General features: G+C 42.0%; 3 protein-coding genes across 3 annotated transcripts; 2 read left to right on the top strand and 1 right to left on the bottom strand.

Moving 5' to 3' along the window:
• The first annotated feature begins 294 nt into the window (after positions 1-294).
• LOC119474488 lies at positions 295-5,695 on the top strand. Its single transcript, XM_037746509.1, has 9 exons — positions 295-516; positions 1,116-1,239; positions 2,022-2,158; positions 2,254-2,423; positions 3,266-3,461; positions 4,206-4,468; positions 5,024-5,109; positions 5,216-5,277; positions 5,444-5,695. The coding sequence occupies exons 2-9, from the start codon at positions 1,116-1,118 to the stop codon at positions 5,693-5,695; spliced, it is 1,290 nt and encodes a 429-aa protein (XP_037602437.1). The 5' UTR covers positions 295-516.
• A 102-nt stretch (positions 5,696-5,797) lies between these two features.
• On the top strand, positions 5,798-10,310 carry LOC119504272. The gene is made up of 10 exons (XM_037796317.1): positions 5,798-6,095; positions 6,185-6,226; positions 6,300-6,420; positions 6,502-6,643; positions 6,813-6,968; positions 7,063-7,177; positions 7,615-8,237; positions 8,351-8,468; positions 9,033-9,102; positions 9,282-10,310. The coding sequence occupies exons 1-10, from the start codon at positions 5,820-5,822 to the stop codon at positions 9,608-9,610; spliced, it is 1,992 nt and encodes a 663-aa protein (XP_037652245.1). The 5' UTR covers positions 5,798-5,819; the 3' UTR covers positions 9,611-10,310.
• Positions 10,311-10,845: 535 nt separating this feature from the next.
• LOC119475052 lies at positions 10,846-14,757 on the bottom strand. Its single transcript, XM_037747521.1, has 4 exons — positions 13,881-14,757; positions 12,770-12,973; positions 12,422-12,632; positions 10,846-12,061 (listed from the first exon to the last, which is right to left on the bottom strand). Exons 1-4 carry the CDS (start codon positions 14,584-14,586, stop codon positions 11,809-11,811), a joined length of 1,374 nt encoding a protein of 457 aa, XP_037603449.1. The 5' UTR covers positions 14,587-14,757; the 3' UTR covers positions 10,846-11,808.
• Between the last annotated feature and the right edge of the window lie 851 nt (positions 14,758-15,608).

Here is a 15,608-nt window from a genome sequence, read left to right as displayed (position 1 = left end):
TATATATATATATATTTATATATATGTAACATGGTCATTTAAAAAAATCATATATACAGTATATATATATATTATACTTAAATAAGGTATTTTAAAATTACAATAAGAATAGAAATCATTTTTAAAAATGGTCACACAATGAACAACAAACGCGATATGTATTAATTCATTTATATATATTTAAAATATATAAATCATCTTTCTCCTCAAAAAGTTCCAATCTAGATTTAAACCTTTTATTTTGAAAATCCCCACACCGGAAAGTCCCAGGTTGCTACAGCTAGCTTAAATGAGCGAACCACCAAACGGTTCATTTAGCTTCTAGTTTGAGCTGAAATGTAACACTTTAAAGAATGTAAACGGACGTTTAGATGTAATATAATAATATAAGTTGCTCATATGAATAATTGAGTTTAAGAATATCCTTCTGAAAGTTGATATTTGTGTTGGAAGTCGGTGGCGGTGTAACGAGGATTTGTGTTCACCGGACTGAAGATGCTCTGATGCTCTGAGGAGGTCAGTTAGAAACTTCACGTGTTTATGTGATTAATCTGTAATTTGATGCACGAAAATGACATTCAGTGTTGTATTATTGTGATTTCAGAGTTATAGTCTGTGTGTGTGTGTTTAACAGAGATAGGTAGTTAAATACTTTATCAGTAATTTAATGTACATTATTAATTAATCTATTGAACGTTAGCTGATATTTTCCAGTGAATCTATTGTTTATAATTTCATAAAAAAATATTGCAGAATTTCCACCATGCTTATTACTGTGTATTTGTTTACTGTGTATTTGTTTACTGTGTATTTGTTTACTGTGTATTTGTTTACTGTGTATTTGTTTTGCACAATTTAATCTAATCTAAAAAAAAATAATATTAGCCAATTTATTGATTAACAGGCTCTAAAAATAACTCTGGTATTCAATTAATAGTTTGATAATCATGAAGTAGGATTGCTAAAGTTGTTTGTGTTGCAGCTAATAAGCAAATTATCAAATATTTGCTTATTTTTCTCCATTTTATGTTAACAAATCTTGACTATTTGATGTTTTTTTTTACATCCCTTTGAGCTCCTATAATGTGATGATATCTTTGTCTCCTCCCTCACAGATGCCTTCTTTTGACTTCCTGGATAAGGTGGAGCTGTTTGTGCGGACGGGATCGTATCCTGTAGACGCATCCAAGAGCTCAAAGAAAGTAACCAGAGCTGCCAGCAAACACTTCATCTATAAAGGTATTTCACTGGCAGGTGATTCTCACACATTAGAGAACATTTGTCCTCAGTGTAGAGCAGTTAAAGCCTTAACCCTCTGTGTACAGTCCAGTTTCCTCAAACTGTCCATGCTTTGTGAGCACCACAACACACCTTTATTCACCTTTATGATATTAAAGTGGAAGCTGAAAACCACAGACGGATGAAAAACTGGACAAAATACACTATTCATCATTTGGGTAAACTGACCTTTTAAATTTAATTTAATATAACTTAAACTTTATTAGAATCATACAGGTACATACATGAAATGTGACCTCTGCATTTGATCCATCCTTAGGAGCAGTGCCCGGGGAGCTACTTGGGGTTCAGTTTCTTTCACTTTATTTATTTTATTATACTCATATTGCTCTATTTTGCTCATGATTCTACTCTTTTTATTGTATTTACTACCAATCTTTTATCTCATTCATGCCTTATTTATTCGTTGTATATATTTATTTATATTAAACTGCACAACAATAGAACATAATGTATTTATTTTCTATTAATAATGTGAATATGCAAGGTAACTAAAGCTGACAAATAAATGTAGTGGAGTAAAAAGTACAATATTTAACTTCAAAATGTAGTGGAGTAGAAGTATAAAGTAGCATAAAATGGAAATACCCAAATTAAAGTACAAGTACCTCAAGATTGTACTTAAGTACAGTACTTGAGTAGATGTACTTAGTTACTTTCCTCCACCGCCCTCCATACATAATGAAAATAACCTTACTGTGGTTCCTCCCTCCGTCCTCCAGATGGCTGTCTGTGGCGCGGTTACCGAGGCCGCTTCCTCCGCGTTGTCAGGAGCGACGAGGAGGTGAAGGAGATCCTGGTCCGTTACCATGACAACAACAGCCACGCCGGCCGGGTCCGGGCTGTAAAGGAGATAATGGTGAGTTCAGATGATGTCAACAGAGCAGTGAAGATAATGTGATTTTAATGTAAAAATTAAAGGATGTCTTCTTCCTCTTCTGTCCGTCCATCCAGTTGATGTATTACTGGGTCGGCGTGACGGAGGCGGTGAAGACCTGGATCAAAGCTTGTGCTGTCTGTCGGAGCCGAAGTCCCGCCGAAGCGCCCAACCCGCCCATCATCTTCTGCCTGGCATACGGCTGCGATGCCTCCAGCTACGTTTACCCCGAGCTCAGCTTCCACAGGTCAGACTTATCCTGTTCAGGGTTTTGGGGGGGGACTGGAGCCGATCCTAGCTGACATTGGGCGAAGGCGGGGTACATCATGGACAGGTCGCCAGACTAAAAAACAATGTTCTTAAGCCTCTTTCACACATAGTTTAAGGTCAATGCCGAACCTTGACCATCTCGCAAGAGTTTCGCAGCGTCGCGTCAACTTCTAGTTACGACCTGAATATGCAACGGAAGACGTCTCTTATTATTTTCAGGAACATGTCGGCGGGCGAGGAGCTGTTTTTCTCCGGTGCCACTGTTCTTGTAACATATTTGATATTAATGAACCGTAAACAGGTCGCGGATTTTAAATATGTCATCAACGGAGTCTTGTGATTGGTTCTCTCGCTCCACGCGAAAGCGTCTTTTGTCAGACAGATGTAACCTTTTACGTACTTGTCCCTGCAGTGTTACTGCTTTCATTCACAACACAGTCGTACCGTACATTTTCCCTGAACTGCTACGAGGTCTCGAGGTGGGAAATCGGCGGAACAGATTTCCCTGAATATTGACCCCTGCTCCCGTTCACACATGCAGGAAATGTTCCTGAACATTTCAGGGATAGACTGCATGTGTGAAAGGGACTTCAGTGTAAAGTCTGATTTGAGTATTACCTGCTAGATAAATGAAGCAGAGTGATTATTGTGCAAACATTTGCATAACAATATGTATCTTCTAAGAATGTAACCCAAAGGAAGTATATTTAATAAGAATAAAACAGGACCTAAGATGAAACCTTGTGTTACTCTGCAGGCAGACTCTCCTTCTGTTCAGCTTCGTTTGAAAACACAACTCTTTTTCCTCGGTCTCGGCAGGTTTCCAAAGGAGGCAGAGCAACGGCGAAGGTGGCTGGCGGTGGCTCAGAGGGACGAAGGCTCGCTTCGCACCAACTCCTGCCTCTGCTCGAGACACTTTGAGTCGTCCTGCTTCGTGCCAAGCGAGAACGGTCAGCTGACTCTATCAGCAGACGCCGTACCAACCATCATCTCCGTGACGGTGCAGGAGGACGAGGTGTTGTACCTTTAATAAGACATATAAAGAAGGAGATGGTTAATATATTTTGCTTTGTTTGGTCCCCTTTAAATGAATCACTCTTGCCAATATCAATTTATTTATTTTCTTACTTCCTTTCTGTCCTTTCTGGTTTGGTAAAGGATGTCGAGGAGAAAATATTTTGTGGTTAAAAGCAAAAACACAAAGTATATTCATGTATCTCCAATCTAACATCTATATATCTAATAATAATAAACTGTATTAAATCCAAGTCCCCATTGTGCAGGCGCTGAGAGGACAAATAAAAACAAGGTTACTTTTTTTTTTTTATTTCAAAAAGGTGATATTGCTATTATTTTAAGGGAATGAATAATCGGAATGAAAATTCAGAAAATTTGATTTAAAGGGAGGATTTATAATAAACTGAATGAGTTATCATAAATTTCACCATCTGTCGTGCCAGTTTTGTGCCTTATTATGTGGGCGAATTTCCACAAGGCAAGGCAAGTTTATTTGTACAGCACATTTCATACACAAAGGCAATTCAAAGTGCTTTACATAAAGCATAAAAATGCATAAATATACAAAATTAATTAAACAGAAAATAAGACAATTTAATAAAGAAAGAATAAATTAAAATTATTTAAAGAAAACCAATAAAGAAAGTAAAGAAAACAGAATATTTAAAAGTATAAAACAAATGTCATAAATGCAACAGGAATGTTTTAGCCTCTATAAGGTGTCGTCCTTCTTGATTTTCAGGTTGTTGTCCCTTCAGACGAGGACTTCCTTCATTCCAACACCCTGGAGGACCTCCTCTCCACAGCTGCTGCCGCTGCTGCCACCACCACCCCCGACCCCTCCGAGCCGGCCTTGGATCACTCTGAACCCCCTGTGGAGCTGCAGGAGCACCAGTACTGCCTCCGAGCTCCTGATCCAGACTCCAGGGAGGTCCAGACGCTGGTGGAGAACAAGAGGAAGACTGTCATCGAGCCGAGCTTTGCGACCTACAACCAGATCGCCAGGTAGATCACATGACCGCTTCTTTCACATTTTACATTTTAACTAGGGCTGTCAGTTGATTAAAATAGTTAATCACGATTAATCACAAAGTAATTGCTTTTTTTATCTGTTCTAAATTAACCTTAAAGAGAGATTAGTCCAGTATTAAATACTCATATCAACATGGGAGTGGACAAATATGCTGCTTTATGAAAATGTATGTATATATTTATTATTGTAAATCAATTAACAACACAAAACAATGACAGATATTGGCATGTCTGTAAAGGGGAGACTCGTGGGTACCCATAGAACCCATTTTCATTCACTTATCTGGAGGTCAGAGGTCAAGGGACCCCTTTGCAAAATGGCTGTGACAGTTTTTCTTCGCCAAAATGTAGCGTAAGTTTGGAGCGTTATTTAACCTCCTTCATGACAAGCTAGTATGACATGGTTGGTATCAATGGATTCATTAGGTTTTCCAGTTTCATATGATACCAGTATCTTCACTCTAGCTTTAAAACTGAAACCTAAAAATGACAGCCCTAATTTAAATGTTTGTACGTTGCATCCTGCAGGTATCTGAGCCACAGGGTGTTGCCTATGCAAAGCAAGTCTAGCAGAGGGGGTTTAAAAAGGATGGCCAAGCGCTTCGGCCTGAAAGGTGAGTGGATAAAAGAGTGATAAAAAAACAGCAGCATCACCTGTTTAATCTGCCTCTTCTAATCCTCAGTGAGCCAGATTATAGAAACATGTCTCTTCTGTTTCAGATGGAGTGCTGATGTACACACGAGTCTCTCCTCCTCTCAGAGTGCCGCGCAGCAGAGAGGAGGTTTGCATCCTTTATGAAGTTTAAATGAATCCTGTATAAGCATCTTAAAGTTCGTTGTCCGCTGGTGTGAAAAACTGGAGCATAAGAGCAGGAACTTTCGTGTCTAAACCTCTACTTTCTACCATATAATGGCAAAAATCTCCCCGTGCTGCCTCTTGATTTGCAGGTAAACTCGGTCCTGCGTCAGTTCCATGACACCCAGGGTCACTACGGCCATGGGATCTGCCAGCGAGAGATCACGAAGCACTTCTACTGGGCCAGCATGACCCGGGACCTGGCCCGCTGGATCTCCAGCTGCCAGATCTGCCTCAACAGAACCAAGAGGAAGTGGCTCCGCTGCAGCGTCTCCACCTGCACCAACTGCTGCGGGCCGGTGGAGAGAGGCCTGGGCCTCACCTTCTATAAGTACGTTCTGTGATATGCTTCTGTTATTTTTATTCTTAACCACTGCTAGAAGCTGACTTTCCTTTGAGAGGACAATGAAGTGAAGTGAATTTTAACAGGTCGGCTTGTGCAGGATCTGACTGCATGTTGACATACGTATGTGGACTATGTGGACATCATGGGTGGACTTATGTCCCTGTATTGATTTATCTGTACGCTTCTATCCATGCGTCTTCCCCTCCAGGTTTCCTCTGGACAACGCGGCCCTGCTGGCTCAGTGGCTGAAGGCCGTTGGTCGTCCCAACTGGCATCCTCGGCTCGGCTCGTCCGTCTGTTCGACCCACTTCACCGAGGACTGCTTCGACCTCAGTGGGGAGAAGGTCGCCGTCCGCCCGGACGCCGTGCCCACGCTCATGGTCCACGGCGACTCAGCGGTAAAGGCTCAGTAGTATAGTAGTATGACAGCAGCAGTAGAAGTCCAGTCTGCAGCAGTAAAAGCTGGAGTTGTGTCTTTCCTCCACAGACTCCGTGCAGAGGTCCGACCCAGCCGGCTGTGGGGGAGGAGGTATGTTGTCAATCCAATGCACATCAATGTACTGCACTGTAGGTATTTTAATTATCTGTTTCTGTGTGAGCAGGCCTATTTTGCCAAGTACGATGCCGTGGAGCTCTACCTGAGCAGACACACCTATCCTCCTGGACTGAGCTACGTAGAGAAGAACACCTTCAGGAGGTTCTGCAAGAAGTTCGCCATCAAAGGTTTGTACGAACCAGAATCTAAACCTCAACACATTTAGAATAAACTACAAATTACGGATACCTTCACAATTTGTCTCCCAGACGAGGCGCTCCACATAGTCCGGGGAGATCGGGTGTGTTTGGTTCTGAGGAGCAGGCAGCGAGTTGAAGCCGCCCTGCTGGATTATCACAACGAGCTGAACCACCTCGACGCCAACAAGTGTCTCCGACTGCTCAACGAAAGGTGAGCGGGGGATCTTCTTTCTCTGTCACTGATAAATCCTCTTCGTCCAGATTAGACGACTCAAACACATCATCACTTTATATCACCATCATCAAGTTCGATTGCATGTATTTAATATCATGCTGTTGTATTAATTTAATAAGCAGCTCATGGTTATTATCATGATCAGGTACTTCTGGAAAACCATGAGGACTGATGTGGTGCAGTGGATCAACAGCTGCTCGCAGTGCAACAGGAAGAAGAAGAAGAACCCAGAGAACCAAACAGAACCAGAGTTTGTTCTGGAGGCGCTGAGATCACCACAGATACCTGATGATTTAGACAGGTGGGCGGCTTTCTGTCAGTGTTATTACCAGTTCATATAGATTGAATTTTCTTGTGTGCTCCCTCTTATTCTATCTCCGTCTGCATCCTCACAGCGGGAAGGATGACGATGGTTACAGCGATGATGGCGAGGATGACGGTGGTGGGGATGCTGATGAAGGCAGCGGTGATGAAGAGAGGCGGCCAGAAACGAATTCAGAGGACAGAGTGGTAGGTTTCTCTGCTTCAGCCAGCTGGACGACACACTAAATCCTTAAATCTGTCCCAACTGGAAGACAGATTCCACTTTATTGTCATCACGCTTGTGTACAACGACACATAATCTAGTCATTTAATACTCGTCAGCAACAAAATGACTGTTGTCTTGTTCTGTAGATGCAAATCCCTCATGTGCATGGAGGCAATTCTCACCACTAACTATAAAAACTACTATTTAAAGAGACAATTACTGAACTTAAATACATTTATTGACTATTGCACGATTGAAATTCACTATTATAACTTGCTAAAAATGCTACAGCTACCTCTGAATAATACTACTAAAGATCCTGTTCACTTCACACACTGTTATTAAAAACACTAACACACTCTATAAAAACAAAGTGACTACCTGAAGACTCACTGTCTGTCTCTCATCTGGATCCTAGGAGAACCCTTCGCCCCCCCAGCCCGTAACTCCCATCAGCCCTCAGCCCAGAATCCCCATCCTCCTTCATCTAAGAACTCCCATCAACTTCCAGCCCAGCACTCCCATAATCCTCCAGCCGAGGATTCCCAACGTCCCCTTTGTGGCCAGACTCTGGCCTGTCAAGAGAGGGACGCCTCCACAGTCTGAAGTCCAGAAGGAGACCAACAGCTCCGAGACTCAGCCAGAGAGACAAGTTCAGGTGAAGACACGACCTCAGGACCAGAAAGAGACCAGTGGATCTCCGGGCAGCACCAGAACACATCACTGTGTCAAAGTCCAGGACACAACCGAACCTCTCACAGAGTCACATCCTCCACCCGAGCTCCCGGTAAAACACCAACCTCCACAAGCCAAGACCAAGCAACCCCCAAATCAGGGCAGAGGACCAAAGACCCAAACCCAGATCCACGTCCAGCGGCCGGTGAAGAGAAGGAGAGACCTGCAGGCAGCGTCCTCGGCTAAGAGGAGCTCCAGCTGTGGTCTGGAGCCCGTGGTGGCCCCGAGCTCCAAACCCTGGCCCGTCTTCACCATCGCTGGCTCTGCCCCGGCACAGACAGCAGAACCCCTTCCTATGATGGACGGGTACGTACAAATACTGACCCAGAAATGTACTTATTTGGTGAACCTGCTTTCCTTTAATCGTCTTACGTATTATTGCACATGTATTGACGACTACGGTGTGTGTGTGTGAGCAGCTCTGCTCCCTTCCGGAGGCCCAGGAGTCTTCAGGCCCGGACGGTCATCCAGCAGTGCAGTACAGCGAAGGTTAAGGTCAAACCAGCGCTGGACGGGGCCGACGCTCAGTGGGCCGAGGTGGGTGTTATTGTTTATCTATTTGTTAGATCATTTTCTATTTTTTGTTAAACTAATTCTTATTTTATTTATTTATCTGTTTTTTAGATAATTTCTTTATTTTAATTGTTAAATTATTTTTAATTTTTCTGTTTTATTTGCTAGATTCAATTTTATTTTATTTATGTATTTGTTAAATTATTTCTTTATTTTATTTGTTAAATTAATCTTCATTTTATTTATTTATCTATTCATTAGATTATTTTTTAAATTTTATTTGTTAAATTAATCTTTATTTTATTTATTTTTCTAGTTGTTGGATTAATTTTGTAATTCATTTGTTAGATTAATTTTAATTTGATTTATTCATTATTTATCTAATTTTATTTTTTAAATTATTATTTTTTTATCTATTATTTATTCATTGGTTTCCTTTTTATTTTATTTGTTAGATAAATCTTTATTTTATTTATTTGATAGATTACTTTTCTATTTTATTTGTTAGATAAATCTTTATTTTATTTATTTATTTATTTATCAGTGTACTACTGCAGTGACAAAGTGTTTATTTCCTGTCTGTCTCAGATCCAGGAGGGGATGGTTGTGTATGTGTGCTTCTTCCACGGAGCCACCGAGGACGTCGCTCATGAGATGGGTGAGATGTCTCTTTACTCCGCAGGATTCACTGGACCAAATATTGTCTGGTTAATAGATTCACTTTCAGTTCAGTTCACCGCCGGAAAATAATTATGGGAGTCTTTGCACTTTGTCTAAACAGGGAAAAATATCTATATAAATTCAGCCTCTTGCATGTTTTTTCCGTGATCTCAACAGCCAGCAGTCTGATGACCACCAAATTTTTCCGAAAAGACACCGGGCACTCGGTTTCCGTTGTCGACCTCCCCGGGAGCGTTTTATTTATCCCCCAGGACTCCCTGCTCGGAGAGCCGGTGCCCAAGAGGAGAGTGCAGTACAAAGGGGGGTGTGAGCTGTGGTGGGGCGCCCAGCTCTTCTCCAACCTGGTGTCCACCTGCAGGGAGCTCATGGCCGCCTCAGCGAAGTGCACGAAGGCGGGCGCCAAGGTGGAGGAGGGAGTCTACGCACAGAAACAAGAGATCGTCCTGAACTCTGTGGAGCCGCTGACGCTCCTGCTGGAGTTCTGAGGTCGTGGGGTCGGGGATGGCGTCCACTCAATCTGAATGGAGGGAATAATCCAGGACTGTTGGATTTAGCCCCGTTTACACCGCAGGAACTAACTTTCCACTTTGTGAAGAAGCTTGAGGCCCTTTGGAGACGTTCAAAGCTCTGTCAGTAAATTAGAAAGATAAAATATAGTTTCCTCTGCAGTGCTGTTACAACAGATATTCTGTTTTCTCACCCAAAATATGTCCAGAAACGCTCAAATCAGGCTGAACTGAAGCACTTTAACATGAGATGCACTTTAAGGATTTAAGTCTTTTGTTGTTGAACACTCTAAAAGTTAATCTTTTGTTCATATTGTTTATACTGTATAGTTAAATGAGTATTAAATAACTATTTATTGTATATAAAAAAAAGTGTGTACATTGCATTCATTGAGTTATTGATGACATTACTTTCATAAATCAGTTGAATTCACATGTTCCGGGCATGGAGGGATGTTTTTCAAACCTGATCCCTAATCCTCAATTCTGACCTCGAAACCAACCGTCTGGTTGCCCTTTTTAAGGCAATAATTGATGTTAGGAGGCGTAATCACCAGCTTTTAGTTTAGTAATCAATAAATATTAAAGGTCCCATATTGTAAAAAGTGAGATTTTCAGGTCTTTTACATTATAAAGCAGGTTTAAGTGCTATATAAATACTGTTAAACTATCAAAATGCTCAATATACGGAGAAATACACACAGTCCGTATTCAGAAATTGTGCGTTTGAAACAAGCCGTTAGGATTTCTGTCCGTTTGTGATGTCACAAATATACAATATTTAGACCATTACACGGTTTTAAACGTAAACATTCTAAATGTGTCCCAGTTTATTTCCTGTTGCAGTGTATGTGAATGACATCAGCTGACAGGAAGTAAACATGGACCCAAGCTGTTGCCTAGCAACGCAATTCCGCTGCAATTCCATTGAAATGCATTAAAACGTAGCGTTTCAGACAGACGGTGAATACAGGTATATTCAGGCTGACAGTATGAGGAAAATAATGTGTTTTTTGAGCATTACAGCATGTAAACATGTTCTAGTAGAAACACAAAATACAAGTATGAACCTGAAAATGAGCACGATATGGGACCTTTAAAGAATATTTCTTAATTCATCATCGTCCACGTTTTTTTAACCTTCAACTGATCAATAAAGGTTTATCAAATACAAAACTTTCCAACCGTCTAAATGTTTTTTTTTGCAGCACAAACGAAGCAAACTAGGTAGTTTATTATCAGTCAGTTATTTTAAACATGATTCAAATACAACAACAAAAAAATCCCCCTGAAAAATCAGAGGTGCATTTATTACTTCTCTGAGGGCAAAGTTGGCTTTACGTTCAGCACTACGAGTGATATCATGACTCATTTGAGTGTGTGTTAATGTGAGATATTCATTCATTTAAATATCCTGACACTAAACAGAGGGAACTTAAAACTACCTACCCTGATCTCATGATGACTGACTCAAGTCTAACACTGGCATATCACCAGCTTATTTATCTGAGCCAGCCTTAAACTAGAGACATTTATTTCTAAATGTATAAATGCTCCGGTTAATGTAAACTTCTAAACGTCCTACCTGCTGCCTTCACGATTAATTCAGTATTCATGTACATTATAACAGCACTAATTCCATCAGTTCAACAATCACAAATTCATGTTTGATCCAACAATTCATTCCAATCTTCCAGCAGAACTTCCTGCAGAAGTTTCACATTAAAAGCCCATAAATCAGAGGGACGATGGAGGATTTCTGAATTTACCCTGTAAGATTTAACGGTAATTCCAAACACTCTCAGTGTTGTTTACCAGGAGTTTATTAGCTACCAACCTTTATTTGTTGGTGCCGCTATTTGACTTGATCAGCGGCTTTAAATAAAGATTTACGGTGAGAGTCAGAGCTGAGTCGTCTCTTTCATTATTCATTTTCAAGTGTTCACAACTCACGAGTTGACTTAAGTGCTTCATTGTCAAAGGGTCTCCAGCCAAAAAGATGGCGGCCATCGCTCTAATCTTTGATTCAATATCCAATAACTAGAAAGTCCGACAACCTTCAGTACGCCTCATTTAATGCCTTTTATTTCAACCTTCTGTTCCCGTCTCTGGTGGCGACTCTGTCTTCTTCTTCTTCTTCTTCTTCTTCAGGAGGTATAAAGTCTATTTCCCCCTCCTCAGTCTCCCTCCCACACACAGTCACACTCTCGCAGCGGGTTTCTCTGGCGCATCGTCGTGATGACGGCGATCCTGTTCTCGGACAGCTCTCGGAGCTGGTTGATGAGCCCCTGGACGCAGGGGCTGGGCCACGGGTGGCCGTTCAGGTAATCTCTCAGGATGAAGGAGCGCTCCACCAGCAGCTCCAGCTGCACCAGGTGTCGCAGCCGGTGGAGGCTCAGCAGGTCTTTCTCTGGTTCTCTACGGAAAAACCTGAGAGAGGAGACGGGTAAGTCAGGGCTGGGTGATAATTCAGAATGTAAGGGATATACCATTATCAAGATATGAAATGACCTATATCGGGATAGAAGATTTTGTCAATATCACCCAACCCGATGGGTAAGACTACAGCACGAACACAGCATGAAATTAACATATCAGATTTCTTTACAGAAATGAGGAGAGGATAGTTTCCTTTGCAGTTTACCCAGATAAGAATGATGTTGTTTGAGCTCTGTTGACACTAAATAACAAGAACTGCATGTGGTTCATAAGACATGAGAACATTATCCAGATAAGAACAAGTGAGTGGTTCCAGTCTAAAAACGTGAGCTGGTTTCCTGTCTGGCTCACCGTATCCGGAGCGTCCTGAGCTGAGGAAACAGCATGGGGATGCGTCTGCAGAGGCTGCCGCTGGAGCGGTTCTGCTCGATGTCCAGGTGCTCCAGTCCCGGGACTTTAGGAGCGATGGAGTCCATGTCTTTCAGGGTTATGGCCACACGCAGCGTCAGCCTGGTCACACTGGACGGGATGGTGGTCGTATAGGCAGCGAGAGAGTTACCGCCTGAGAGTACAGGGTCACATTAAACTTCTGGATAGATCTTAAACTACAAATAAAATCTTCCTCCAACAGGCCGGACTAAAAGAAACCAAACCAGACTCTGTAATCAGAAGTGTGAGCTGGATAACGGTCCGACTCACCGATGATGGTGAGTGACTCCAGCTGTTGGAGGGGGCTCAGCCAGGACGTGAGGCGGCACCCGATGCCCTCTCTGATGTACCTGTAGCGGACCGTCAGCGACCTCAGCGAGGTCAGGCTCCTCAGTGCGTTCCCTGGCAGGATGGTTTCTGGGTAATCCACCAGCTCCAGACTGGTCAGCGCCGGGCCGCCGTACCGGGCCGCTCCTACAGGACAGAGGAGGAAGAGGAGGAGGAGGGAGGGAGGGTTTGTGATCGACATTTTACAGACTTTAGTCAATTTAAACAGTATGGCAAATTCTCTGATGGTTTACAAAACTTTATCATCTTATGGTGTGTCATTTCGCCCAATCCTAAATTAATTAATTTTAACTATCAACAGGTTGATTAATGATTAATAACAACTGCTAGTTGCAGAACTAATGGGAGGCACAAAACTGGGAATAGGCTGCTTAAGTTAAGTGTGTTCTCTGCGTGAAGGCCTCACAGCTCTGCCCTCTCACCCTGCTGCTCAGTGTTTTAACCCTCCTATCATGTTTTGACTACAGGAGAGACTCTGGCATCTCTGTGACCTTGGTTGCCCCGGCAACGGGCTCCACCATCCACCTACTGCAGACACAGCTGTACAGATAACAGTGGCGCATCAATAAGACCTACTTCCAGCCTCACCTGTGAGGATTTTGCTGCTTTTCTTCATTTTATATCCCTGTAAATTAAATATCTTTAGGACATTTTCTGATATTTATTTATAAATGATTAATTGGAAACATAATGGATGGATTAACTGGTAATAATAATTAGTTGCAGCCCTAATGGGTGCCTCAAACTGGGGCTAGGCTGACACTTATAAATTTAAACTACAGGTGATTTTCAGTAAATGCAAAGTATATGCAGGAGCACTGGTCTGAAGTAACAAGAGACAGGTAAAGAGGACAGGTGCTCAGGCTTGAGTGATTAAGTGATAATAACAATTAGTTGCAGCCCGAATAAGTGCCTCAAACAAACATAAACTACATGTGATTAGTAGTAAATGGGGCTAAATCTGCAGGAGCACTGGTCTGAAGTAAAGAGACAGGTAGGACCAGGTGACCAGGTGATGATGTTATCGGCTGACCTGGGTGCTCCGGGTCCGAGGGACTCAGGTAGTCGTCAGGTAGCGGTTCCGGCGGCTCCCCCCTCATCCCCCAGGACAGGTGCTGGAGCTTCCTGAGGCTCAGCAGCAGGTTGTGGAAGACTCCGCAGGGAACCGGCCTCACGGTGTCCAGCCCGTAGCCCTCACCCTGCTGGTGGAACAGCAGGTAGCGCAGGTTGCACAGGTGAGCCACCGTGTTGATGAAGTCCACCGTGCACGGCAGCCGCACGTTGCACACGCTCAGGTGAGTCATCCGCTCCTTCAGCTGCAGACTCAGACTCCGGCCGAGCATCGCCTCGTCCCACGTCGCGTTCCGCACTCCCAGGTCTCTGAGCTCCGGGAACCGGGCCAGGTTGTCCAGGTACTTCTCCTTGTAGATCCGCCCTCCGTCCACGAACACCACGGTGGTGAGGGACGGCAGGAACTTGACGAGCCGCCGCCACTCTTTGCGCCGCAGGTGCCGCACCGCCACCCGGGTGAGTTTGCGGTGGTTGAGTGTGTCCCAGAAGCCGTATGTGTAGCGCCGCAGGTCGGACAGCACCACCGTGTAGTCCCGCCACAGCGACGGGTGGTCGATCAGCCGCTTCAGGTGCCTGCAGCCGGCTCGGACCGTGTGCTTCTCCTCCGTGCTCAGGTAGCTGAACACGGTGACCCAGACTTCAGGAGGAAGCTGCGGCAGGTCCTCCATCACTTCCCCGGTTAACGGCTACAGAATAACGGATAACCGCTAAATAACGGCTGTTCATGAAGAATAGAGGGTCTCCTATGTTAGATCCATAGTTAACACTGAAGCTGTAGAAACGTCCACTGTGTGGAACGCTGCGTTTTAAACGTGAACACGTTTATTTACAGATGAACTCAAGTGATGATTGGACCGCTAGCTGCTGCTGTTGTTTACACCAGGGCGACCGCTGGCAGCCGGCGCACTGGGATGACGTCGTATGGTGTATTAGTGAGCCTTGGTAGTCTACAATGAGAGAAAGCATTTATTTATATTATTTATAATATTATATAATATGATATAATGTAATATAATATGATATATTATATTATATTATAATAATATTATTTACAATATATTATTATTACATAATATATTATATTATTATTATCATTATTATTTATAGTTATTATTTATAATAATGATTATTAATAGGTATTATGAATTTATGAATTATTATAAAATTATTAATAATGCTAATTCTTATTTACTTTTTTCAATGCAGAAAATGAGGAATATTATATACTGTATGTATATACTGTATATACTATATATATATACTGTATGTATATACAGTATTTACTGTATATACTGTATATATACTGTATGTATATACTGTATATATATATAGTATGTACATATAGTATATATATATATACATATATGCTATATGTATATATATACTGTATGTATATACAGTATATACATACAGTATGTATATACTGTATGTATATACTGTATATATATAGTATGCACTGTATATATATATATACTGTATGTATATACTGTATATATATAGTATGTACTATATATATATACTGTATGTATATATACTGTATATACATACTGTATGTACTGTATATACTGTATATACAGTATGTACTATATATATACACACACAGTATGTACTGTATATATATATGTACAGTATGTACATATATATATTTATATATATATATAATGGGCGCCTTTTCTCATTTTCTGCATTG

The sequence above is a fragment of the Sebastes umbrosus genome, chromosome 16 (assembly GCF_015220745.1).
Source record: "Sebastes umbrosus isolate fSebUmb1 chromosome 16, fSebUmb1.pri, whole genome shotgun sequence".
NCBI classification, from domain to species: domain Eukaryota; kingdom Metazoa; phylum Chordata; class Actinopteri; order Perciformes; family Sebastidae; genus Sebastes; species Sebastes umbrosus.
Note: the sequence above shows the minus strand (reverse complement) of the source record. Positions and strands in the feature narration are given on the sequence as shown.

Coding starts and splice junctions, on each gene's coding strand:
- LOC119474488 (XM_037746509.1), top strand. CDS start 1,116: ATGCCTTCTTTTGACTTCCTGGATAAGGTGGAGCTGTTTGTGCGGACG. Junction 2,424..3,265: donor CCCGAGCTCAGCTTCCACAG/GTCAGACTTATC, acceptor CGGTCTCGGCAG/GTTTCCAAAGGAGGCAGAGC. Junction 4,469..5,023: donor ACCTACAACCAGATCGCCAG/GTAGATCACATG, acceptor TGCATCCTGCAG/GTATCTGAGCCACAGGGTGT.
- LOC119504272 (XM_037796317.1), top strand. CDS start 5,820: ATGTGGACTATGTGGACATCATGGGTGGACTTATGTCCCTGTATTGAT. Junction 6,969..7,062: donor ATACCTGATGATTTAGACAG/GTGGGCGGCTTT, acceptor GCATCCTCACAG/CGGGAAGGATGACGATGGTT. Junction 9,103..9,281: donor GGACGTCGCTCATGAGATGG/GTGAGATGTCTC, acceptor TGATCTCAACAG/CCAGCAGTCTGATGACCACC.
- LOC119475052 (XM_037747521.1), bottom strand. CDS start 14,586: ATGGAGGACCTGCCGCAGCTTCCTCCTGAAGTCTGGGTCACCGTGTTC. Junction 12,974..13,880: donor CTCGGACCCGGAGCACCCAG/GTCAGCCGATAA, acceptor TCTGTCCTGTAG/GAGCGGCCCGGTACGGCGGC. Junction 12,062..12,421: donor CTCAGGACGCTCCGGATACG/GTGAGCCAGACA, acceptor CTCCTCTCTCAG/GTTTTTCCGTAGAGAACCAG.